Raw genomic sequence first — 22,207 nt, forward strand, 5'->3', positions numbered from 1 at the left:
TGTTGACATTTCTAATCTGAATGAAATACATATCAAACCAATTCTCCCCTTCATGGTGAAGTGACCAAAGGCTAATTTTGGTGTGGCCGTTTTCAGGTTAAAAACTTGACAGAGGAGATGGCGTCTTTGGATGAGAGTGTTGCCAAGCTGACCAAGGAGAAGAAAGCCCTCCAAGAGGCCCACCAGCAGACACTGGACGACCTGCAGGCAGAGGAGGACAAAGTCAACACTCTGACCAAGTCCAAGACCAAGCTGGAACAGCAAGTGGACGACGTGAGTGGAGTTTGACATTTTGGCCATGATAGTATGTAAGATGATATTATCTTCAGTTGTTTACATAAGAAAAATACATGTGTGTTTTTATCTTGTAGCTTGAGGGTTCTCTGGAGCAAGAGAAGAAGCTCCGTATGGACCTAGAGAGAGCCAAGAGAAAGCTGGAGGGAGATCTGAAACTGGCCCAGGAGTCCATAATGGACCTGGAGAATGACAAGCAGCAGTCTGATGAGAAAATCAAGAAGTAAACACAAATAAATTAACACAGTATTACCTGCCATCTTGATCATAATGGTTGTTCTTGACTAATTCTTGAAATTATGAAATAGCATTTACATATGATACTCTCTCTTTACCCTATCGGACCAAAACCATCTTTGCAATCGACGTGTTTGTGTTTCTTAGGAAGGAGTTTGAGACCTCCCAGCTCCTCAGCAAGATTGAGGATGAGCAGTCTCTGGGATCTCAGCTGCAGAAGAAGATCAAGGAACTCCAGGTACAGTACAGGAAAGCACACACCTGAAACATTTCATAAAAAAATATTCTGGTAGCACACATTTTTCCTGGTGGCTTGTAGGTTGAAACATGGTGCTTCTTGCTGGTGCTTCTTACTGTTATGGTTTTGGTTCCCGCATGGGACACTATTTACTTATTATATTAGTGTAACTGGCTTTGTATGAACACATTTATGAAAAATATACACACTATTATTATTTTATGTATTGTAGTGTTCATCCCTCCCTGCTCCTGCCCCCTGTTCTAGGCCCGGATTGAGGAGCTGGAGGAGGAAATTGAGGCTGAGCGTGCTGCCAGGGCTAAGGTTGAGAAACAGAGGGCCGATCTCTCCAGGGAACTTGAGGAGATCAGCGAGAGGCTGGAGGAGGCCGGAGGCGCCACTGCTGCTCAGATTGAGATGAACAAGAAGCGTGAGGCTGAGTTCCAGAAGCTGCGTCGTGATCTTGAAGAGTCCACCCTGCAGCACGAGGCCACAGCTGCCGCTCTGCGCAAGAAGCAGGCCGACAGTGTGGCTGAGCTCGGGGAGCAGATCGACAACCTGCAGCGCGTCAAGCAGAAGCTGGAGAAGGAGAAGAGTGAGTACAAGATGGAGATTGATGACCTCTCCAGCAACATGGAGGCTGTCGCCAAGGCTAAGGTGAGTAGTGATGCTTTGATCAAGCAGTGTTGAGGAGGGTCAACTACATTACCATTCAAGTGAACTGAAGTTGACAGGAGTCCCATATATAAAGTTATGATGGAACATGTTTCACTAACAGGGCAATCTGGAGAAGATGTGCCGTACTCTTGAGGACCAGTTGAGCGAGATCAAGACTAAGAATGATGAGAATGTTCGCCAGATCAACGACATCAGTGGACAGAGGGCCAGACTCCTGACAGAAAATGGTACCCATCATCACCAATGAACAACAAACCAATGCTTTCCTTCTGTAAAACACAATAACATGGGTTGGGGGCTGTACCCACATAGTCCAGTCCACATAGTTTATACTGTACTGTTCACAGGGAGTAACTGATTACATGTAATCTGATTACAAAAAAACGCAAACTGTAATGGTCGCACTTTAAAGCCATGGTTACATTATCAGAAAAAATATTGTAATCAAATTACTAATACTTTTGAAAAACTAGACGATTACTTATTTGATTACTTTTAAATTCAGAAATGATGTTTTCTCGCAAGTTTGTTTGTTTGTTCCAAAAGCGAGTCTGACCACAATTCAGAGACCACTATGATGATCACCAAATGCATTTGATGGATCCTTTTTGTCTGCTTCTAATGCCACATAAGGGGAAAGTAATCCAAAAGTAACGGAAAGTAATCAGATTACGTTACTGAGTTTGGGTAATCCAAAAATTACGTTACTGATTACAATTTGACAGGTAACTAGTAACTAACGGATTACATTTAGAAAGTTATCCACCCAACCCCGACTATTCAAGACCTAACACTGCCCTATGTTACCTTAAAAAACACATTTTTCAAACTTAGTGAACAGAGACCCCATTAACAAGAGGTCCCTCTATCCCTGCAGGTGAGTTTGGCCGCCAGCTGGAGGAGAAGGAATCCCTGGTGTCTCAGCTGACCAGAGGAAAACAGGCCTTCACTCAGCAGGTGGAGGAGCTGAAGAGGCAGATTGAGGAGGAGGTCAAGGTAAGGGACTCAAAACGGACATCACCGACTACAGAGTTTAGAGCTTCATATAGACGGTGACTACGCCACCCTCAGAGACTTTGTCATTTGTAATTTATCTCCTTTTCTCTCTTACAGGCTAAAAACGCACTGGCCCACGGTGTTCAGTCTGCCCGCCATGACTGTGACCTCCTGAGGGAGCAGTTTGAGGAGGAGCAGGAGGCCAAGGCAGAGCTGCAACGCGGCATGTCTAAGGCCAACAGTGAGGTGGCTCAGTGGAGGACTAAGTATGAAACTGATGCCATCCAGCGCACAGAGGAGCTGGAGGAGGCCAAGTGAGTCACACTCAACAGCAAAAACTCAAATATACGGTGTGGATGGTGAGGGTGGTAGGGGGCTCTAAGAAAATATTACGTTGATATGTATTTTAACATTTGTACACCGTCTGTCGTCCATAAGGAAGAAGCTGGCCCAGCGTCTGCAGGAGGCTGAGGAGACCATTGAGGCAACAAACTCCAAGTGCGCCTCCCTGGAGAAGACCAAGCAGAGGCTGCAGGGAGAGGTGGAGGACCTCATGATTGATGTTGAGAGAGCCAACGCAATGGCTGCCAACCTCGACAAGAAGCAGAGAAACTTTGACAAGGTTAAAATGAATAAACCTCATGCTAGGGTGATATTTTCTGTCTGCTATATGATCAATTGTAATATAATTGTAGCATATTTCTGATTCCAAACTTCATCAATGACTTCTAATGGATTTCCCTAGGTTCTGGCAGAGTGGAAGCAGAAGTATGAGGAGGGTCAGGCTGAGCTGGAAGGAGCTCAGAAGGAGGTTCGCTCTATGAGCACTGAACTCTTCAAGATGAAGAACTCCTACGAGGAGGCTTTGGATCATCTGGAGACTCTGAAGAGAGAGAACAAGAACCTGCAACGTGAGCATTTGACAGCAGTAATCTGTAATCTGTAATCTGTAATCTTCAACATTTTCTATTATACCATTTAAAAAAAAACTTGTAATCGGTATTCCTTTGAACGACCCAAGGAAGTGGGGGCAATTAGATTTGCAAGACCCTATGAAGTGCTGATTAATTTCATGAATGAAAATGTATTTGTCACAGGCTTCGTAAACAACAGGTGTAGGCTAACAGTGAAATGCTTACTTACGGGCCCTTCCCAACAATGCAAAGAGAAAGAAAAGAGAAATTATAGAAAAATTATAACCCAAGGAAAAAAATACACAATGAGTAATGATAACTAGGCTCTATACACGGGGTAAAAGTACAGAGTCCATGTGCAGGGGTACGAGATAATTGAGGTAGATTTTTGCATATAGGTATAGATAATAAACAGTAACAGCAGCACATGTGATGATTTAGTGCAAAAAGAGACAATGCAGATAGTCCGGGTAGCTATTGGTTAACCTCTACGGGATCGGTGTCCCATATACAGGACAGTTGAGCTAACCTGCGCTAATGTGATTAGCATGACTGTTGTAAGTAACAGCAAATTTTCCAGGACATAGACATGTCTTATATGGGCAGAAAGCTTAACATCTTGTTAATCTAACTGCAATGTCCAATTTACAGTAGCTATTACAGTGGATTGCGGGGAGCTCGGCCCCAGTAATTATTATGATTCAACGTCAACTTCATTGCATTGGCAATATCCCCCAAAATCTCCCAAGTCTAAACTGCTCCTGTGTTTGTGTGTGCAGAGGAGATCTCTGACCTGACTGAGCAGATCGGAGAGACTGGCAAGAGCATCCATGAGCTGGAGAAGGCCAAGAAGACCGTGGAGACAGAGAAGTCTGAGATCCAGACCGCTCTGGAGGAGGCTGAGGTACAAACTACAGCTGTTTGATTGGAAAAATAGTGTTATCCCCATGAGCTATTGCAGAAGCATCAGCTACTCTTCCTGGGGTCCACTAAAAACACAAAAGATGACAAATAACAAAACCCTGATAGACAAGGACAGTCACACAAATTTAAAATACGATATACAAACAATACGACTAAAGTGGTACACTAGCCAATGCCAGCTACAGTCCAACACTCCCTGTATTGATGTTTATTGTAGTCATATATATTTAATTCCTTGTGTTATACACATCCAAATGTATTGAACACAATTTGCCTGACTGCTTCTCTTTGTTCAGGGAACACTGGAACATGAGGAATCCAAGATTCTGCGTGTGCAGCTGGAGCTGAACCAGATCAAGGGTGAGGTGGACAGGAAGCTGGCTGAGAAGGACGAGGAGATGGAGCAGATCAAGAGGAACAGCCAGAGGATGGTTGACTCCATGCAGAGCAACCTGGACTCTGAGGTCCGGAGCAGGAATGACGCCCTGAGGGTGAAGAAGAAGATGGAGGGAGACCTGAACGAGATGGAGGTCCAGCTGAGCCACTCCAACAGGCAGGCCGCTGAGGCCCAGAAACAGCTGAGGAATGTCCAGGGACAGCTCAAGGTAAAGGGACTGGGGAGGGATTTGCTTGTGAATCTGTAGAAAATTATAGCACAGAGGAATTTAATAGAGTTAACTAATATGCTGTTGAACGGTAGTGATATTGGGGAAATTCTTACCAATGAGCATTTCTATCACCCATCCTATCACCTCTACTTCCACAAGTAATTTATATTTACATTTACGTCATTTAGCAGACACTCTTATCCAGAGCGACTTACAAATTGGTGCATTCACCTTATAGCCAGTGGGACAACCACTTTATAATATGATTATTATTCTAAAAAAAAAAAAATTAGTAGAAGGATTACTTTATCCTATCCCAGATATTCCTTAAAGAGGTGGGGTTTCAAGTGTCTCTGGAAGGTGGTCAGTGACTCCTAATGAACCTATGTCATTGTGAACCCCAGGATGCCCAATTGCACCTTGATGACGCCGTCCGCGCCTCAGATGATATGAAGGAGCAGGCAGCCATGGTGGAGCGCAGAAACGGTCTGATGGTGGCTGAAATCGAGGAGCTGAGAGTTGCTCTGGAGCAGACAGAGAGAGGCCGCAAAGTGGCTGAGACTGAGCTGGTAGACGCCAGCGAGCGCGTTGGACTGCTGCACTCCCAGGTACCGGTCAAAAGCCCCTTCAAATTAAACTCTACCTAACATACCGTTTACACACACCTGGAATTTGACATTGCTTGCGTTCAGATTTTAATAATTTCAGCTTTGTGACTTGTAAGTTCTCTTGAGAGTCAAACAAATCGTTTTACCTCCTCCAGAACACCAGCCTTCTGAACTCCAAGAAGAAGCTGGAGTCTGACCTGGTGCAGGTGCAGGGAGAGGTGGAGGACATCGTCCAGGAGGCCAGGAATGCAGAGGAGAAGGCCAAGAAGGCCATCACTGACGTGAGTCAATTACATCCACTTGATTTGTATCCAAGGGCCAATGGTAGCCGGGCTGGTTTACCACAACAAAGATCTCATAGGGACGTTATGATTATTGCCAATTGGTGCATAAATTAAACAAACTACCATTCCAGGCGGCCATGATGGCTGAGGAGCTGAAGAAGGAGCAGGACACTAGCTCTCACCTGGAGAGGATGAAGAAGAACCTGGAGGTCACAGTCAAGGACCTGCAGCACCGCCTGGATGAGGCTGAGAATCTGGCCATGAAGGGAGGCAAGAAGCAGCTCCAGAAACTGGAGTCCAGGGTGAGTTAATAGCAGGGTGGATTAGAGTTGATTGAAAGACTGATTGCTGGAAATGTATTTGATCATATACAAATACACAGGAGCATTGAGTAATGACTTTTTCTCTCACCTAGAGAATGAAAAGATGTTGTTATCATTACAGACACCCTTCAATTAAAATTGTAAAAGTACATAGGAACAGACAATCTGATTTCACCACCTCAAATAAATGCCTACATCCATTTTTTCCACAAAGGTGCGTGAGCTGGAGACTGAGGTGGAGGCTGAGCAGAGAAGAGGTGTAGACGCGGTCAAGGGAGTCCGCAAGTATGAGCGCAGAGTCAAGGAGCTCACCTACCAGGTAAGAGAAAGTACCTTCTTCACAAACTTGACACTAACACAGACAGGTTTGTGTATAAAACTATGGGGCATTGATTCTTTGATCTTCTCCCACAGACTGAGGAGGATAAGAAGAACGTTAACAGACTTCAGGACCTGGTAGATAAGCTGCAGATGAAAGTCAAGGCCTACAAGAGGCAGGCTGAGGAAGCGGTGAGTCACATACTTAGTCAAATACCCTGAAAGCATACATTCAAAAACATATTTTTTTCCCTTGTAGACATTACAAAACTTAAATGCATTTACATTTTAGCAGACACTCTTATCCAGAGCGACTCACAGGAGCAATTAGGGTTAAGTGCTCTGCTCAAGGGCACATCGACAGATTTTTCACCTAGTCGGCTCGGGGATTAGAACCAGCAACCTTTCGGTTACTGGCACAACACTCTTAACCACTAAGCTACCTGCCGCCCTATGTCCATACAGTTTAATGTCCATAGTTTAGGCTCTTTCAATTCCTAGTGGTAGATGGCTGTAAAAAAAAGCAGACACTGAATAACCCTTTGAGGGTGGTGAAGTTATTAATTAGGCTTTGGATGGTGTATCAATACACCCAGTCACTACAAAGATACAGGTGTCCTTCCTAACTGAGTTGCCGGAGAGGAATGAAACCGCTCAGAGATTTCACCATGAGGCCAATGGTGATTTTATAAACAGTACAGTGTTTAATGGCTGTGATGGGAGAAAACTGAGGATGGGATCAACAACATTGTAGTTACTCCACAATATTAATCTAAATTACAGAGTGAAAAGAAGGAAGCCTGTACAGTATAAAAACATGCATCCTGTTTGCAACAAGGCACTAAAGTAATACTGGCAAAGGAAAACATTTTGTCCTGAATACAAAGCGTCATGTTTGGGGCAAATCTAAAACAACACATCACTGAGTATCACTGTCCATATTTTCAAGCATGGTGATGGCTGCATCATGTTATCGGTATGCTTGTCATCGGCAAGGACTGGGGATTGTTTCAGGATTAAAAAAACAAAACACAGAATGGAGATAAGAACAGGCAAAATCCCTGTAAGATGAAAAACCTGGTTCTGTCTGGTTCTGGGGGACGAATTAACCTTTCAGCAAGACAATAACCTAAACACAAGGCCAAATCTACACTGGGGCTTTCTTACCTAGAAGTAAATGAATGTTCCGGAGTGGCCTAGTTACAGTTTTGACTAAAGTAAAGTAAAGAAACTAAAGGGAAGGAGGAACGGTGATATCAGGTGCCGCTAAAGTTGTTCATGGCCAAAGTTCACACTTCCTCCCATGCGTCATCAACTTCTTTCGGTGTAGCTGGAATGGGAGTGGGGGATCATCTCCACGTTTGAATTGAATAATAAATTAGAAACGCCAAAGCAAGGCTTCTGCCTACAGCCATATTGATCACACATACGTGAGTAAAAATAGGCACCAAAAAAATATTCAAAAATCGGTCCAGACCTGTACAGGCTGTCAGTCGATACACTCAACTAAATAAAATGTAAAACAGCCTATAAATGAAGCTCACAGACGAATTCAACTACTCACACCAAACACCTACTCGCTCAGTATTAACTGTGGGTAGCTAATGAGAGGGATTTTGACTTGAAAAACTATGGCAAGACATAAACATGGCTGTCTAGCAATGATCAACATCCAAATTGACAAAGCTAGAAGAATTTTGAAATTAGTAAATGGGCAAATATTGCACAATCCCGGTGTGCAAAGGTCTTAGAGACTTGCCCATCGCTGTAGTTGCTCCCAAAAGGTGTTTACATCATGTATTGACTCAGGGGTGAGAATACTTATCTAGTCCAGATATATTAGGGTTTTATTTTTCATCAATTAAAAAAAAAAACGAATCATTCTTCCACTTTGACATTAGAGTATTTTTTTTGTAGATCGTTGACAAAATTTTTAATTTAAATCCATTTTAATCCAAATTTGTAACACAATTAAATGTGAAGATATCCAAGGGGAGTTAATACTTCTGATTGGCCCCTGGAGGCCCCTGGAGGCCCCTGGAGGCCCCTGGAGGCCCCTGGAGGCATTGGTTTGTTCCCCCGTTCCACCACTCACGTTCTCTGCTGTATCATCTATCTCCCTATGAACATTGCTATTCCTAAATCAGTCAATAAAATAAAATAAAACGTTGAAATACCTTAAGAAAAAAAGAATATTAATATGCTACCTGAAGCTTCAAATTTTGAATACTGATGTTTACTCCTCTCTTTTCCTCACCCAGGAGGAACAAGCCAACAGCCACATGTCTAAGTTCAGGAAGGTTCAGCATGAGCTGGAGGAGGCTGAGGAGCGTGCTGACATCGCTGAGACTCAAGTCAACAAGCTCAGAGCCAAGACCCGCGACACTGGAAAGGTACAGAGCTGCTGCTAAACCTGTATCTGACTAAATGATCAAATATGTGACCGACTGGCTCGATTTAGTCTTATGTAGCAAAATTTGAAATGGTGTTTTTTACATTGGATAAAAGTAGAGACTTGTATAAAAAAATATATATCATGCACTACGGTTGAGGAACAATGGAAAAGTAATTCTGCTTTTAAAGTTGATAAACTTGTAACCTCACTTTTGAGAAAAGGGCCCTTGAATGTTTTGGTACACCTACTGGAGAGCTCTTCTTTGTCTACACCCATTCAGCATCGTTCACACCCACTTAAGCCCTAGCCCCACCCATTTCTTTAAGGATTCACATGTGAGGCTATGTATTAAACAACCAAAGATTTCAAGACTAAAGGCTGGTTTATACTACGGGTGTGTTCGTAAATTTATTCTGGAGTGCCAGAGTGTGCTCTGGACATTTGTAAACTCAGAGCGTTGTCAGATTGTCAATTTTTATGTTATCCAGAGGCTGTTTTTATGTTACCAGAGCGTTGGTGACCATAACTGTGCTGCTGGCAACAATTGAATTATGCTTTTTTGCCAACGTTTACTGACACTGCCCATATTCAATGGGTGTTGAGCTTTCGTACATTTGTTATTCTGCACTCTGGCACAGTCATACGAGAGTGCTCTGAAGTCGGAGTAGATAGCCAGAGCGAATTTATCAGCTACGTCTATCGACAGTTGTCGCAGTGACATCATAAAAATTCTATTGAAATAGTTACTTGCATAGTGGAGTCTTTTGTTTAGACATGTAGCTAGCTAGCTAAACAATTAGCCATAATCCCAACTCTAATGTTACTACCCTGACTGAATCTGCAGGTAGCTAACCAACCAGGTTCAATGTTAGCTAGCTAACATTAGGCTATAACTAGCAATGAAAATGGCTCTGAGATACTAATAATATTACTACACAGATCATACACGTAATGTTAGCTAGCAAGCCAGCCAGCTAACGTTAGCTAGCTAGCTAACAGTACACTTTAACTTGAAATGAAAACGACATTCTGACAAAATTAGAAACGTGTAATGTCTGAAAATGTAGCTAGCTAGACTATCTTGCCCATATACATGGATGGACACTTCTCCCTCTCTGTCATGGATGCCATGGTTGCCTTTAGTTTGAAGATGTAATCCGGAGACAGGTGTTTTATACAACAGCCTTCTGTGTGTTCTCTTTTCGACTCTGTCTGCATATTTGCAATGAAACACCAGAATTGTCTCCATCTCCTTAGCTATCATACTCTAATTCTCCTAATTTCAAAACTTGGTCCTCCAGAAAGTGGAGAGCAACACTTATGCAATTGTAAGACGTGATATCTTTCAAAAACAACGCGTTAGAAAGGATTACCTACACATACCGACCAGCTCATATTATAGACAGTAGCGTGCTACATGGCAGACCAATCTGAACTCATCTCTCGGCATGTCCAGCCCACTCAGTATCTCAGCCAATCTAGCGGGAAGGTTGCTGTCTTTTTCCATGGCTTAACCAACTAGTCTCGTAATTTAACAATTGTATTCGTATTTACAGATGGCATACACGTTTGTTATTAAGGCACATGAAAGTTCACATGTTTCAGAAGGCAATCTGCCAAAAAAACGCATTTTGATAAATAAATAAAGTTTATGTTCAAATGGCGCTCCTGTGAAGTAGTGACACGCGACATACACCTAGTTTCCTGAAACAAGTCACATATGGCCACATCAACACCACCTATGATGCAGTCTTCACAGAGGTCAATACAGAACTTTTACACAAAAAATAAAAAATAAATAAAAAAATTAATATTTAATTAATTAATTAAATAAAATACTAAAATGTATTTAAGATCTCTAAGAATAACATTTCGGGTCAAAACATAAATGGATTAATTAAAACTAAGTTGGTACGTCAAAATTGAAAATCAAAGCTTAGCACTGAGCCTTAAATGTTTGATCCATTACATGATTTCCAAATGTACATATATTAATATATTTAGCATGTTCATTATTAATACTCATCCATTATATTCTGTCTTTCTTCTTACAGGGCAAAGAAGTTGCTGAATAAACAAGACCAAAGTCTTATATCGTTTTCCTGTGTTGCATAAAATATGATTTTCATGGTGAAAATGAGCATTGATTAAAAACATGTAGACCTACATACACTTCCTTTGTGACTGTGGATTTATTACTCAGCAAACAGCTAAAACATGTAGGCCTGCATACACTTATTTTGTGATTGTGGACAACAATAACAAAAAACGAAGACTTGGAATGCTTGTTTGAACATCGAAGAACTGTCAATGAACAATCATATCAATGGATGGAATCAGTGAATGAATGGCTGCAGCAACCGTCACATGGTCTGCAAGCTGCTTAACATATGAGGCATAATTAGACAAAATAACAAAATAGCTTGTTCAAACGACTTTGTATCTCATTCGAACGACTTAGTATCTTGTTCAAACGACTTAGTATCTAATTTGAATGACTTAGTAAAAAAATTTATTGTTTAAAAAGTTCAAACGAGATACTAAGTTGTTTCTTTTCCTAAGTCGTTCAAACAAGATACTAAGTCGTTCGAATGAGATACAAAGTCGTTTGAACAAGCTATTTTGTTATTTTGTCTAATTATGCCTCATATGTTAAGCAGCTTGCAGACCATGTGACGGTTGCTGCAGCCATTCATTCCCTGATTCCATCCATTGATATGATTGTTCATTGACAGTTCTTCGATAGCCTAAGGCAGGGCTGCTTTTGAATGCCAGTTACTAAGTCGTTCAAACAAGATACTAAGTCGTTCGAATGAGATACAAAGTCATTCAAATGAGCATGAGAATGCCAGAGCATGTAAGTGTAGAGTGAGGAGTAGAGTGTAATTCGAGCAGACTTAGAAAATGGTGTCTGCCTTCTCTCTGTGCTCCAATTTCGCTCTGGTTCTTCTCAGCCACAAGCTCTGGGCATGCTCTGCCTAGCATTTTTCATTTCCTTTATCACTATTCTTTTAATTGGGGCTATTCGGTTGTAATTATTTATCCTACCCCACCCACAGTAGCCTATATATAGTTTATATTCTACTTTCTAACATTAGGATATGTAGTTTCTATTGTGAAGGACTTCAAATGTATTAAAATATGTTTTAGGTAGGCAATATATAGGCTACTGTAAAATGTATTTTTGTTTTTCTCGGAATAGAAAAAACATCATATAAATCAATTTAATTAAGCTAAAATATCAGAAAGAAATCATAAATAATAATTCCCATGCTCAATGCATATGTCAAGCTTGTTGGTTCTTGCTTCTGTGAGCAAATAATTTGACCGCTGCAGTTTGAAATTATTTATTTTATTTTATTTATGAAAAAAAGCTGATACTGGCCTTTACTTTTTATGATTTCTTTCTGATATTTTAGCTTAATTAAATTGATTTATATTATGGTGTTTCTATTCCAAGAAAAAATTAAATTAATTTCACAGTAGCCTATGTATTGCCTACCTACAACTGTGGGTGGTGTAGGCTAAAGGTAGCTTAGTGGTTAAGAGCGTTGTGCCAGTAACCGAAAGGTCGCTGGTTCTAATCCCCGAGCCGACTAGGTGAAAAATCTGTCGATGTGCCCTTGAGCAAGGCACTTAACCCTAATTGCTCATGTAAGTCGCTCTGGATAAGAGCGTCTGCTAAATGACTCATGTAAGTCGCTCTGGATAAGAGCGTCTGCTAAATGACAAAAAAAAACAATTACAACCGAATAGTGATGAAGGAAAAAAAAAATGCTAGGCAGAGCAGACCAAGAGCTTGTGGCTGAGCAGTACCAGAATGAAATTGGAGAGGGAGAGAAGGCAGACACCATTTTTTTTCTCATCCGCTCGAATTCTTTGGACAACAGCCATGTTGAGATCTGGCACCATTACTCCTATACACTCACAGGGTATTGTCCCGAGTAGTGTTTAGTAGGCACCAAACAGACGAAAACAGACTGAAACACGGAGGGTATACTTCGACCGATAAGAAATACACATTTTTGTTTTCAAATTGCAAAATGTTTGAAGATGTTTTTCTTTGTATGTCCTAATGACCATGGGCCTTGCTTTTTATAGCAAATCTCCGAATATCATGGGCCAAACAAGCAGTATCTCCAAACAAGTAGTATAACTATTCTCCAACAGAGGGCACTAAATGCCCAGGCTAGAAGAGGCTACGCTAAGGGTCTTTTCTTGCCTGCCACTGCACAGGTTAGGAGAAGCCTAAAAAAATTGCCTAAACAAACAGTTAACCTCTCCACCAATCAAGGAGTAGAACATGGGAATGAGACTACGATATTATCCACTGGCCTACATCACTTCAACCCTGACCGTCTGAGTCAGCATGCAGTGAGGGCTTCCACTGACAGTTTGTTAACTAGCCTATTTATAGCCAACGTGTTTTAGGAAAATGGGGAATCGCTGCGGTACTCATCAAGGGCTTCCGCTGGGCTGGTCGGTGGTTACTGTGGTGTGTGTGAGCTCGCGCTTCAGGAAACAGGCAAGGGATCACCGCATAGCTACGTGTGTGTAGAAGGAAACAGAATGAAAAATATTTCAATGTAGTTGATTGGTGTAACGTTAGCTAGAAACCACAAGTGTCTATCCAGATAATGAAAAGGCACCCAATAAAGACAATTCAAGGAACTTATAGTTACATTTAATTTGCGGCGTACATGATCATGAGCAAAGTCATTGTAGCCTATCATTTCACTTCCCCTGTGAGAACCATGAGCATGGGTTGACTTGGCTTTGCTATACTGCACCGAAGCCTGCCAGCAGCCAAGCTAACAAAGGTTGCACTGTGTCCATTACAATGTAGAAAAATGCATATCAGCTACCTTTCAATAGTTCAGAAAGGAAAACACCAAGTAGAAATATGTTTAATCTGGATCTGAATCTAAATCTGAATCTGGACCCTTTCTTTCTAAAATTAGCCGCCGAAATTGTCGCAACCCCTATTACTAGCCCGTTCAACCTTACCTTTCGTATCGTCTGAGATCACCAGAGATTGGAAAGCTGCCGCGGTCATCCCCCTCTTCAAAGGGGGTGACACTCTAGATCCAAACTGTTACAGACCTATATCCATCCTGCCCTGCCTTTCGAAAGTATTTGAAAGCCAAGTTACCAAACAAATCACCAACCATTTCGAATCCCACCGTACCTTCTCTGCTATGCAATCTGGTTTCCGAGCTGGTCATGGGTGCACCTCAGCCACGCTCAAGGTCCTAAACGATATAATATCCGCGATCGATAAAAGACAGTACTGTGCAGCCGTCTTCATTGACCTGGCCAAGGCTTTCGACTCTGTCAACCACCGCATTCGTATTGGCAGACTAAATAGCCTTGGTTTCTCAAATGACTGCCTCGCCTGGTTCACGAACTACTTCTCAGATAGAGTTCAATGTGTCAAATCGGAGGGGCTGTTTTCTGGACCTCTGGTAGTCTCTATGGGGGTGCCACAGGGTTCAATTCTCGGGCCGACTCTATTCTCTGTGTATATCAATGATGTCGCTCTTGCTGCTGGTGACTCTCAGATCCACCTCTACGCAGGCGACACCATTTTGTATACATCTGGCCCTTCATTGGACACTGTCTTAACAAACCTCCAAACGAGCTTCAATGCCATACAACACTCCTTCCATGGCCTCCAACTGCTCTTAAATGCTAGTAAAACTAAATGCATGCTCTTCAATCGAACGCTGCTTGCACCCGCCCGCCTGACTAGAATCACTACTCTTGGCGGGTCTGACTTAGAATATGTGGACAACTACAAATACCTAGGTGTCTGGTTAGACCGTAAACTCTCCTTCCAGACTCACATTAAGCATCTCCAATCCAAAGTGAAATCTAGAATCGGCTTCCTATTTCACAACAAAGCCTCCTTCACTCATGCTACTAAACATGCCCTCGTAAAACTGACTATCCTACCAATCCTTGACTTCGGCGATGTCATTTACAAAATAGCTTCCAACACTCTACTCAGCAAATTGGATGTAGTCTATCACAGTGCCATCCGTTTTGTCACCAAAGCCCAATATACTACCCAACATTGTGACCTGTATGCTCTCGTTGGCTGGCCCTCACTACATATTCGTCACCAAACCCACTGGCTCCAGGTCATCTATAAATCACTTCTAGGCAAATCCCCGCCTTATCTTAGCTCATTGGTCACCATAGCAACACCCACCCGTAGTATGCGCTCCAGCAGGTATATCTCACTGGTCATCCCAAATCCAACACCTCCTTTGGCCGCCATTCCTTCCAGTTCTCTGCTGCAAATCACTGGAACAAACTGCAAAAATCTCTGAAGCTGGAGACTCTTATCTCCTTCACTAACTTTAAGCATCAGTTGTCAGAGCAGCTTACCAATCACTGCACCTGTACACAGCCCATCTGTAATTAGCCCACCAAACTACCACATCCCCATATTGTTTTTTACATTGTTATTTATTTTGCTAATTTGCACCCCAGTATCTCTATTTGCACATCATCTTCTGCACATCTATAACTCCAGTGTTAATACTAAATTGTAATTGATTTACACTATGGCCTATTTATTGCCTTACCTCCATAACTTACTACATTTTGCACACACTGTATATATATTTTCTATTGTGTTATTGACTGAACATTTTGTTTACCCCATATGTAACTCTGTTTGTTGTTTTTATCGCACTGCTTTGCTTTATCTTGGCCAGACTGCAGTTGCAAATGAGAACTTGTTCTCAACTGGCGTACCTGGTTAAATAAAGGTTAAATAAAATAAATAAAAATAAAAATAAATATTAAAGAATTAATAATGCAACTCTTGACGATATAGGCTCTGCTCCTTCAGGGTAGCTCACTGCCCAAGCAAAGCGTCAATATAAAATAGCCTACAGGCAAAAAACTGGCTAAAACAGCATGACTATGTGTAACTAAGGCAGAAAGCGCTGTTTAGATATTATCAAATAGACCAGCTAAAGTCATCCTACCATTACAAGACTGTGTATACCTTGTGTGAATATTACCCACGTCTCGGATGAGCTGTGCAACGTATGTCTCATATGACGCACGTCTGGGTACCCTCGCTTGAGGCAAGATGAGCTGTCATCTTGGTATATGGGAATATTCTCCCTAGCAACCGTAAGCAGCATGAACCCAGCCGCCCTGGAGACGCACTGCCGGGTGCCCTCGCTGAAACTAAATGAGTAATCATCTGGTAATCATCAACATTAAAATATCTACTCATGTACATGCAAACCTTAAGCAATATGACCCAGGCAACCACTTGTAGATATAGGCAATGTACTTATATCAGGTAGCCAGCGAAGATGGCAACATGTAGGCTGTTGACCATTGCTGACGCCATCATAGCAAACTTAATGAGGCATGGTACTGGCAGGTAAACTCATTGCCGTTTATGAGCTCTCAATAGACCAGCGAAAGGTCATTCTACATGACTGAGTACTAGGCCTGTGTGTGAATATTAACAATCAAATTCAATCAAATGTATTTATAAAGCCCTTTTTACACCAGCAGGTGTCACAAAGTGCTTATACAGAAACCCAGCCTAAAACCCCAAACAGCAAGCAATGCAGATGTAGAAACACGGTGGCTAGGAAAAATTCCCTAAAAAGGCAGAAACGTAGAGAGGAACCAGGCTCTGAGGGGTGGCGCATCCTCTTCTGGCTGTGCCAGGTGGAGATTATAAGAGTACATGGCCATTAAGGCCAGATTGTTCTTCAAGATGTTCAAACATTCATAGATGACCAGCAGGGTCAAATAATCACAGTGGTTGTAGAGGGTGTAACAGGTCAGTACCTCAGGAGTAAATGTCAGTTGGCTTTTCATAGCCGAGCATTCAGAGGTCGAGACAGCAGGTGTGGTAGAGAGAGAGAGTCAGAAACAGCAGGTCCGGGACAAGGTAGCACGTTCGGTGAACAGGTCAGGGTTCCATAGCCGCAGGCAGAACAGTTGAAACTGGAGCAGCAGCACGACCAGGTGGACTGGGGACAGCCAGGAGTCATCAGGCCAGGTAGTCCTGAGGCATGGACCTAGGGCTCAGGTCCTCCAGGAGGGGATGGAGAGAGGGAGAGAGCGAGAATTAGAGGGAGCATACTTAAATTTACACAGGACACCATATAAGACAGGATAATTACACCAGATATAACAGACTGACCCTAGCCCCCCGGCACATAGACTATTGCAGCATACAGTAGATACTGGAGGCTGAGACGGGGGGACACTATGGCCCCATCCAACGATACCCCTGGACAGGGCCAACCACTATGACCCCACCACTATGACCCCACCAACTTACTACCCTGAGACAAGACTGAGTATAGCCCACGAAGATCTCCTCCACCGCACGAGCCCGAGGGGGGTGCGAAAGCAGACAGGAAGATCACGTCAGTGGCTCAACCCACTCAAGTGACGCACCCCTCCTAGGGACGGCATGCAAGAGCACTAGTAACCCAGTAATAGGGTGAGAGGGGAGCCGGCCAGGCAGAGACAGCAAGGGTGGTTCGTCGCTCCAGTGCCTTGCCGTTCACCTTCGCACCCCTGGGCCAGACTACATTCAATCATAAGACCTACTGAAGAGATGCCCTTGTAGAGTCTTCAGTAAAGACTTAAAGGTTGAGACCGAGTCTGCTTCTCTCACATGGATAGGCAGACCATTCCATAAAAATGGAGATCTATGGGAGAAAGCCCTTTCTCCGGCTGTTCGCTTAGAAATATCTAGGGACAATAAGGAGGCCATGCGTCTTGTGACTGTAGCGTACGTGTAGGTACGTACGGCAGGACCAAATCGGAGAGATACAGTAGGTATAGGAGCAAGCCTATGTAATTATTTGCAGGTTAGCAGTAAAACCTTGAAATCAGCCCTAGCCTTAACAGGAAGCCAGTGTAGAGAGGCTAGCACGGGAATGATATGATAATTTTTTTTGGTTCTAGTCAAGATTCTAGCAGCCGTGTTTAGCACTAACTTAAGTTTATTTAGAGCTTTATCCATGTAGCCGGAGAGTAGAGCATTGCAGTAGTCTAATCTAGAAGTGACAAAAGCATGGATTAGCTTTTCTGCATTATTTTTGGACAAACATTTCAGATTTTTGCAATGTTACGAAGATACATAATCTTGATAAGTTCGTCAAAAGAGAGATCAGGTTCCAGAGTAACGTCGAGGTCCTTCGCAGTTTTATTTGAGACGACTGTACAACCATCAAGATTAATTGTCAAATCCAACAGCAGATCTCTGTGTTTCTTGGGACCTAGAACTAGCATCTCTGTTTTGTCCGAGTTTAAAAGTAAACAATTTGCTGCCATCCACTTCCTTATGTCTGAAACACAGGCTTCCAGGGTAGGCAATTTTGGGGCTTCACCATATTTCATCGAAATGTAGAGCTGTGTGTCATCCGCATAGCAGTGAAAGTTGACATTGTGTTTCCGAATGACATCACCAAGAGGTAGAATATATAGTGAAAACAATAGTGGTCCGGAAACGAAACCTTGAGGAACACCGAAACATACAATATACAATTGATTTCTCAGAGGACAAACCATCCACAGAGACAAACTGATATCTTTCCGACAGATAATATCTAAACCAGGCACTTGTCCGTGTAGACCAATTAGGGTTTCCAATCCCTCCAAAGGAATGTGGTGATCGATGGTGTCAAAAGCAGCACTAAGGTCTACATTTTACATTTTAGTCATTTAGCAGACGCTCTTATCCAGAGCGACTTACAGTTAGTGAGGGCATACATTCTTTTTTATTTTTTTTCATACTGGCCCCCATGGGAATTGAACCCACAACCCTGGCGTTGCAAATGTTCTACCAACTGAGCTACATCCCTGCCGGCCATTCCCTCCCCTACCCTGGACGACGCTGGGCCAATTGTGCGCCGCCCCATGGGTCTCCCGGTCGCGGCCGACTACGACAGAGCCTGGATTTGAACCAGGATCTCTAGTGGCACAGCTAGCACTGCGATGCAGTGCCTTAGACCACTGCGCCACTCGGAGGACGCCCCCAGAAGGACAGATGCAGAGCCATGGTCTGACGCCATTAAAATGTAATTTACCACCTTCATGAGTGCAGTCTCAGTTCTGTGATGGGGTCTAAAACCAGACTGAAGCGTTTCGTACACATTATTTTTCTTCATGAAGGCAGTGAGTTGCTGCGCAACAGCTTTTTCAAATTTTTGGGAGATTCGATGTAGGACTATAGTTTTTAACATTTTCCGGGTCAAGGTTTGGCTTTTTCAAGAGAGGCTTTATTGCTGCCACTTTAAGTGAGTTTGGTACACATCCGGAGGATAGGGAACCATTTATTATGTTCAACATAGGAGGGCCAAACACAGGAAGTAGCTCTTTCAGTAGTTCAGTTGGAATAGGGTCCAGTATGCAGTTTGGAGGTTTAGAGGCCATGAATGTGTCAAGAGATACAGGATTAAAAAACTTGAGTGTCTCCATTAATCCTAGGTCCTAGAAGTTCAGTGGAGACTCAGGACAACTGAGCTTTGGAGAAACATGCAGATTCAAAGAGGAGTCTGTAATTTGCTTTCTAATGATCATGATCTTTTCGTCGAAGAAATTCATCACTGCTGAAGTGAAAGCCATCCTCTCTTGGGGAATGTTGCTTTTTAGTTAGCTTTGCGACAGTATCAAAAATAAATGTTGGATTGTTGTTATTCTCCTCAATTAGGTTGGAAAAACAGGATGATCGAGCAGCAGTGAGGGCTCTTCAATTTGGCACGGAACTGTCTTTTCAAGCTAGTAGGAAGACTTCCAGTTTGGTGAAGCGCCATTCCGTTCCACTTTTCTGGAAGCTTGCTTCAGGGCTCGGGTATTTTCTGTATACCAGGCAACTCATTTCTTGTGACAAAATTATTTTGTTTTTAGGCGTGTGACTGCATTTAGGGTATTACGCAAGGTTAAATTTAGATCCTCAGTTAGGTGGTTAACCGATTTTCGAACTCTGACGTCCTTGGGTAGGTGGAGGGAGTCTGAAAGGGCATCTAGGAATCTTTGGGTTGTCCGAGAATTTATAGCACGGCTTTTGATGATCCTTGGTTGGGGTCTGAGCAGATTATTTGTTGTGATTGCAAACATAATAAGATGGTGGTCCGATAGTCCAGGATTATGAGGAAAAACATTTAGATCCACAATATTTATTCCACGGGGCAAAACTAGATCCAGGGTATGACTGTGGCAATGAGTTGGTCCATAGACATGTTGGACAAAACCCACTGAGTCGATGATGGCGCCAAAAGCCTTTTGGAGTTTGTCTGTGGACTTTTCCATGTGAATACTGAAGTCACCAAAAATGTGAATAATATCTGCCGTGACTACAAGGTCCAATAGGAACTCAGGGAACTCGGTGTGGAACACTGCCTGTAAACAGTAGCTATAAAAAGTGAATGAGTAGGCTGCATAGATTTCATGACTAGAAGCTCAAAAGATGAAAACACAGTATTTTTTGCAGAGGTAAATTGAAATTTGCTGTCGTAACTGTTAGCAACACCTCAGCCTTTGCGGGATGTGCGGGGGATATGGTCACTAGTGTAACCAGGAGGAGAGGCCTCATTTAACACAATAAATTCAACAGGCTTGAGCCATGTTTCTGTCAGTCCAATCACATCAAGATTATGATACGTGATTAGTTCATTGACTATTACTGCCTTGGAAGTGAGGGATCTGTCAAGGCAGCAGCTACTCTTCCTGGGGTCCAGCAAAATTAAGGCAGTTATACATTTTAAAAACATTACAGATTTCACAACATATTAAGTGTGTGCCCTCAGGCCTCTACTCTACTACAACATATCTATAACACAAAATCCATGTGTACGTGTGTATAGTGCGTATGTTATCGTGTGTTTGTATGCATGTGTCTATGTTTGTGTTGCTTTTGTGTTGCTTCACAGTCCCCGCTGTTCCATAAGGTGTATTTTTTATCTTTTTAAAAAAATCTAATTTTACTGCTGGCATGAGTTACTTGATGTGGAATAGAGTTCCATGTAGTCATGGCTCTATGTAGTACTGTGCGCCTCCCATAGTCTGTTCTTGACTTGGGGACTGTGAAGCGACCTCTGGTGGCATGTCTTGTGGGGTATGCAAGGGTGTCCGAGCTGGGTGCCAGTAGTTCAAACAGACAGCTTGGTGCATTCAACATGTCAATACCTCTCACAAATACAAGTAGTGATGAAGTCAATCTCTCCTCCACTTTGAGCCAGGAGAGATTGACATGCATATTATTAACGTTAGCTCTCTGTGTACATCCAAGGGCCAGCCGTCCTGCCCTGTTCTGAGCCAATTGCAATTTTCCTAAGTCCCTCTTTGTGGCACCTGACCACACGACTAAACAGTAGTCCAGGTGTGACAAGACTAGGGCCTGTAGGGCCTGCCGTGTTGATAGTGCTGTTAAGAATGCAGAGCAGCGCTTTATTATAGACAGACTTCTCCCCATCCTAGCTACTATTGTATCAATATGTTTTGACCAAGACAGTTTACAATCCAGGGTTACTCCAAGCAATTTTGTCTCCTCAACTTGCTCAATTTCCACATTATTCATTACAAGATTTAGTTGAGGTTTAGGGTTTAGTGAATGATTTGTTCCAAATACAATGCTTTTAGTTTTTGAAATATTTAGGACTAACTTATTCCTTGCCACCAATTCTGAAACTAACTGCAGCTCTTTGTTAAGTGTTGCAGTCATTTCAGTCGCTGTGCTAGCTGACGTGTATAGTGTTGATTCATCTGCATACATAGACACACTGGCTTTACTCAAAGCCAGTGGCATGTCATTAGTAAAGATTGAAAAAAGTAAGGGGCCTAGACAGCTGCCCTGGGGAATTCCTGATTCTACCTGGATTTTGTTGGAGAGGCTTCCATTAAAGAACACCCTCTGTTATCTGTTAGACAGGTAACTCTATATCCACAATATAGCAGGGGGTGTAAAGCCATAACACATACGTTTTTCCAGCAATAGACTTATGACCGACAATGTCAAAAGCCGCACTGAAGTCTAACAAAACATTCCCCTCAATCTTTTTATCATAAATTTCTCTCAGCCAATCATCAGTCATTTGTGTAAGTGCTTGTTGAATGTCCTTCTCTATAAGCATGCTGAAAGTCTGTTCTCAATTTGTGATGGGGTGTGTTAACCAAGCGCACAGACTCTACCTGAATCATTGGGAACAAACAAAGTATAAAACACTCCTGAGGGGCTTCCTGAGTGGCGCAGCGGTCTAAGGCACTGCATCGCAGTGCTTGAGGCGTCACTACTATTCGACTGGACGGTGTTGCCCGGAGCACCCCCATTTGATAGCGGAGTCGAAGGAGCACAGCAAGAAGAGCATGGCAATCAATGATGGTCGCATGTCAA

General features: G+C 42.7%; 1 protein-coding gene across 1 annotated transcript in view; it reads left to right on the forward strand.

Annotated features, from left to right (window-relative positions):
• The window catches only part of LOC121558461 (myosin heavy chain, fast skeletal muscle-like), a 28,504-nt gene extending 17,515 nt beyond the window's left edge, over positions 1–10,989 (forward strand). The window contains exons 24-41 of the mRNA XM_045218118.1: positions 97–273; positions 372–517; positions 679–769; positions 1,037–1,426; positions 1,548–1,674; positions 2,325–2,443; positions 2,561–2,757; positions 2,882–3,065; positions 3,189–3,354; positions 4,137–4,261; positions 4,578–4,886; positions 5,294–5,497; positions 5,653–5,778; positions 5,913–6,083; positions 6,319–6,423; positions 6,519–6,614; positions 8,684–8,815; positions 10,872–10,989. Coding sequence (XP_045074053.1) covers positions 97–273; positions 372–517; positions 679–769; positions 1,037–1,426; positions 1,548–1,674; positions 2,325–2,443; positions 2,561–2,757; positions 2,882–3,065; positions 3,189–3,354; positions 4,137–4,261; positions 4,578–4,886; positions 5,294–5,497; positions 5,653–5,778; positions 5,913–6,083; positions 6,319–6,423; positions 6,519–6,614; positions 8,684–8,815; positions 10,872–10,892 — 2,886 coding nt within the window. The 3' untranslated portion in view covers positions 10,893–10,989. The remainder of the gene's footprint in view (positions 1–96; positions 274–371; positions 518–678; positions 770–1,036; positions 1,427–1,547; positions 1,675–2,324; positions 2,444–2,560; positions 2,758–2,881; positions 3,066–3,188; positions 3,355–4,136; positions 4,262–4,577; positions 4,887–5,293; positions 5,498–5,652; positions 5,779–5,912; positions 6,084–6,318; positions 6,424–6,518; positions 6,615–8,683; positions 8,816–10,871) is intronic.
• Positions 10,990–22,207: the final 11,218 nt, after the last annotated feature.

The sequence above is a fragment of the Coregonus clupeaformis genome, unplaced genomic scaffold, assembly GCF_020615455.1.
Source record: "Coregonus clupeaformis isolate EN_2021a unplaced genomic scaffold, ASM2061545v1 scaf1381, whole genome shotgun sequence".
NCBI lineage: Eukaryota > Metazoa > Chordata > Actinopteri > Salmoniformes > Salmonidae > Coregonus > Coregonus clupeaformis.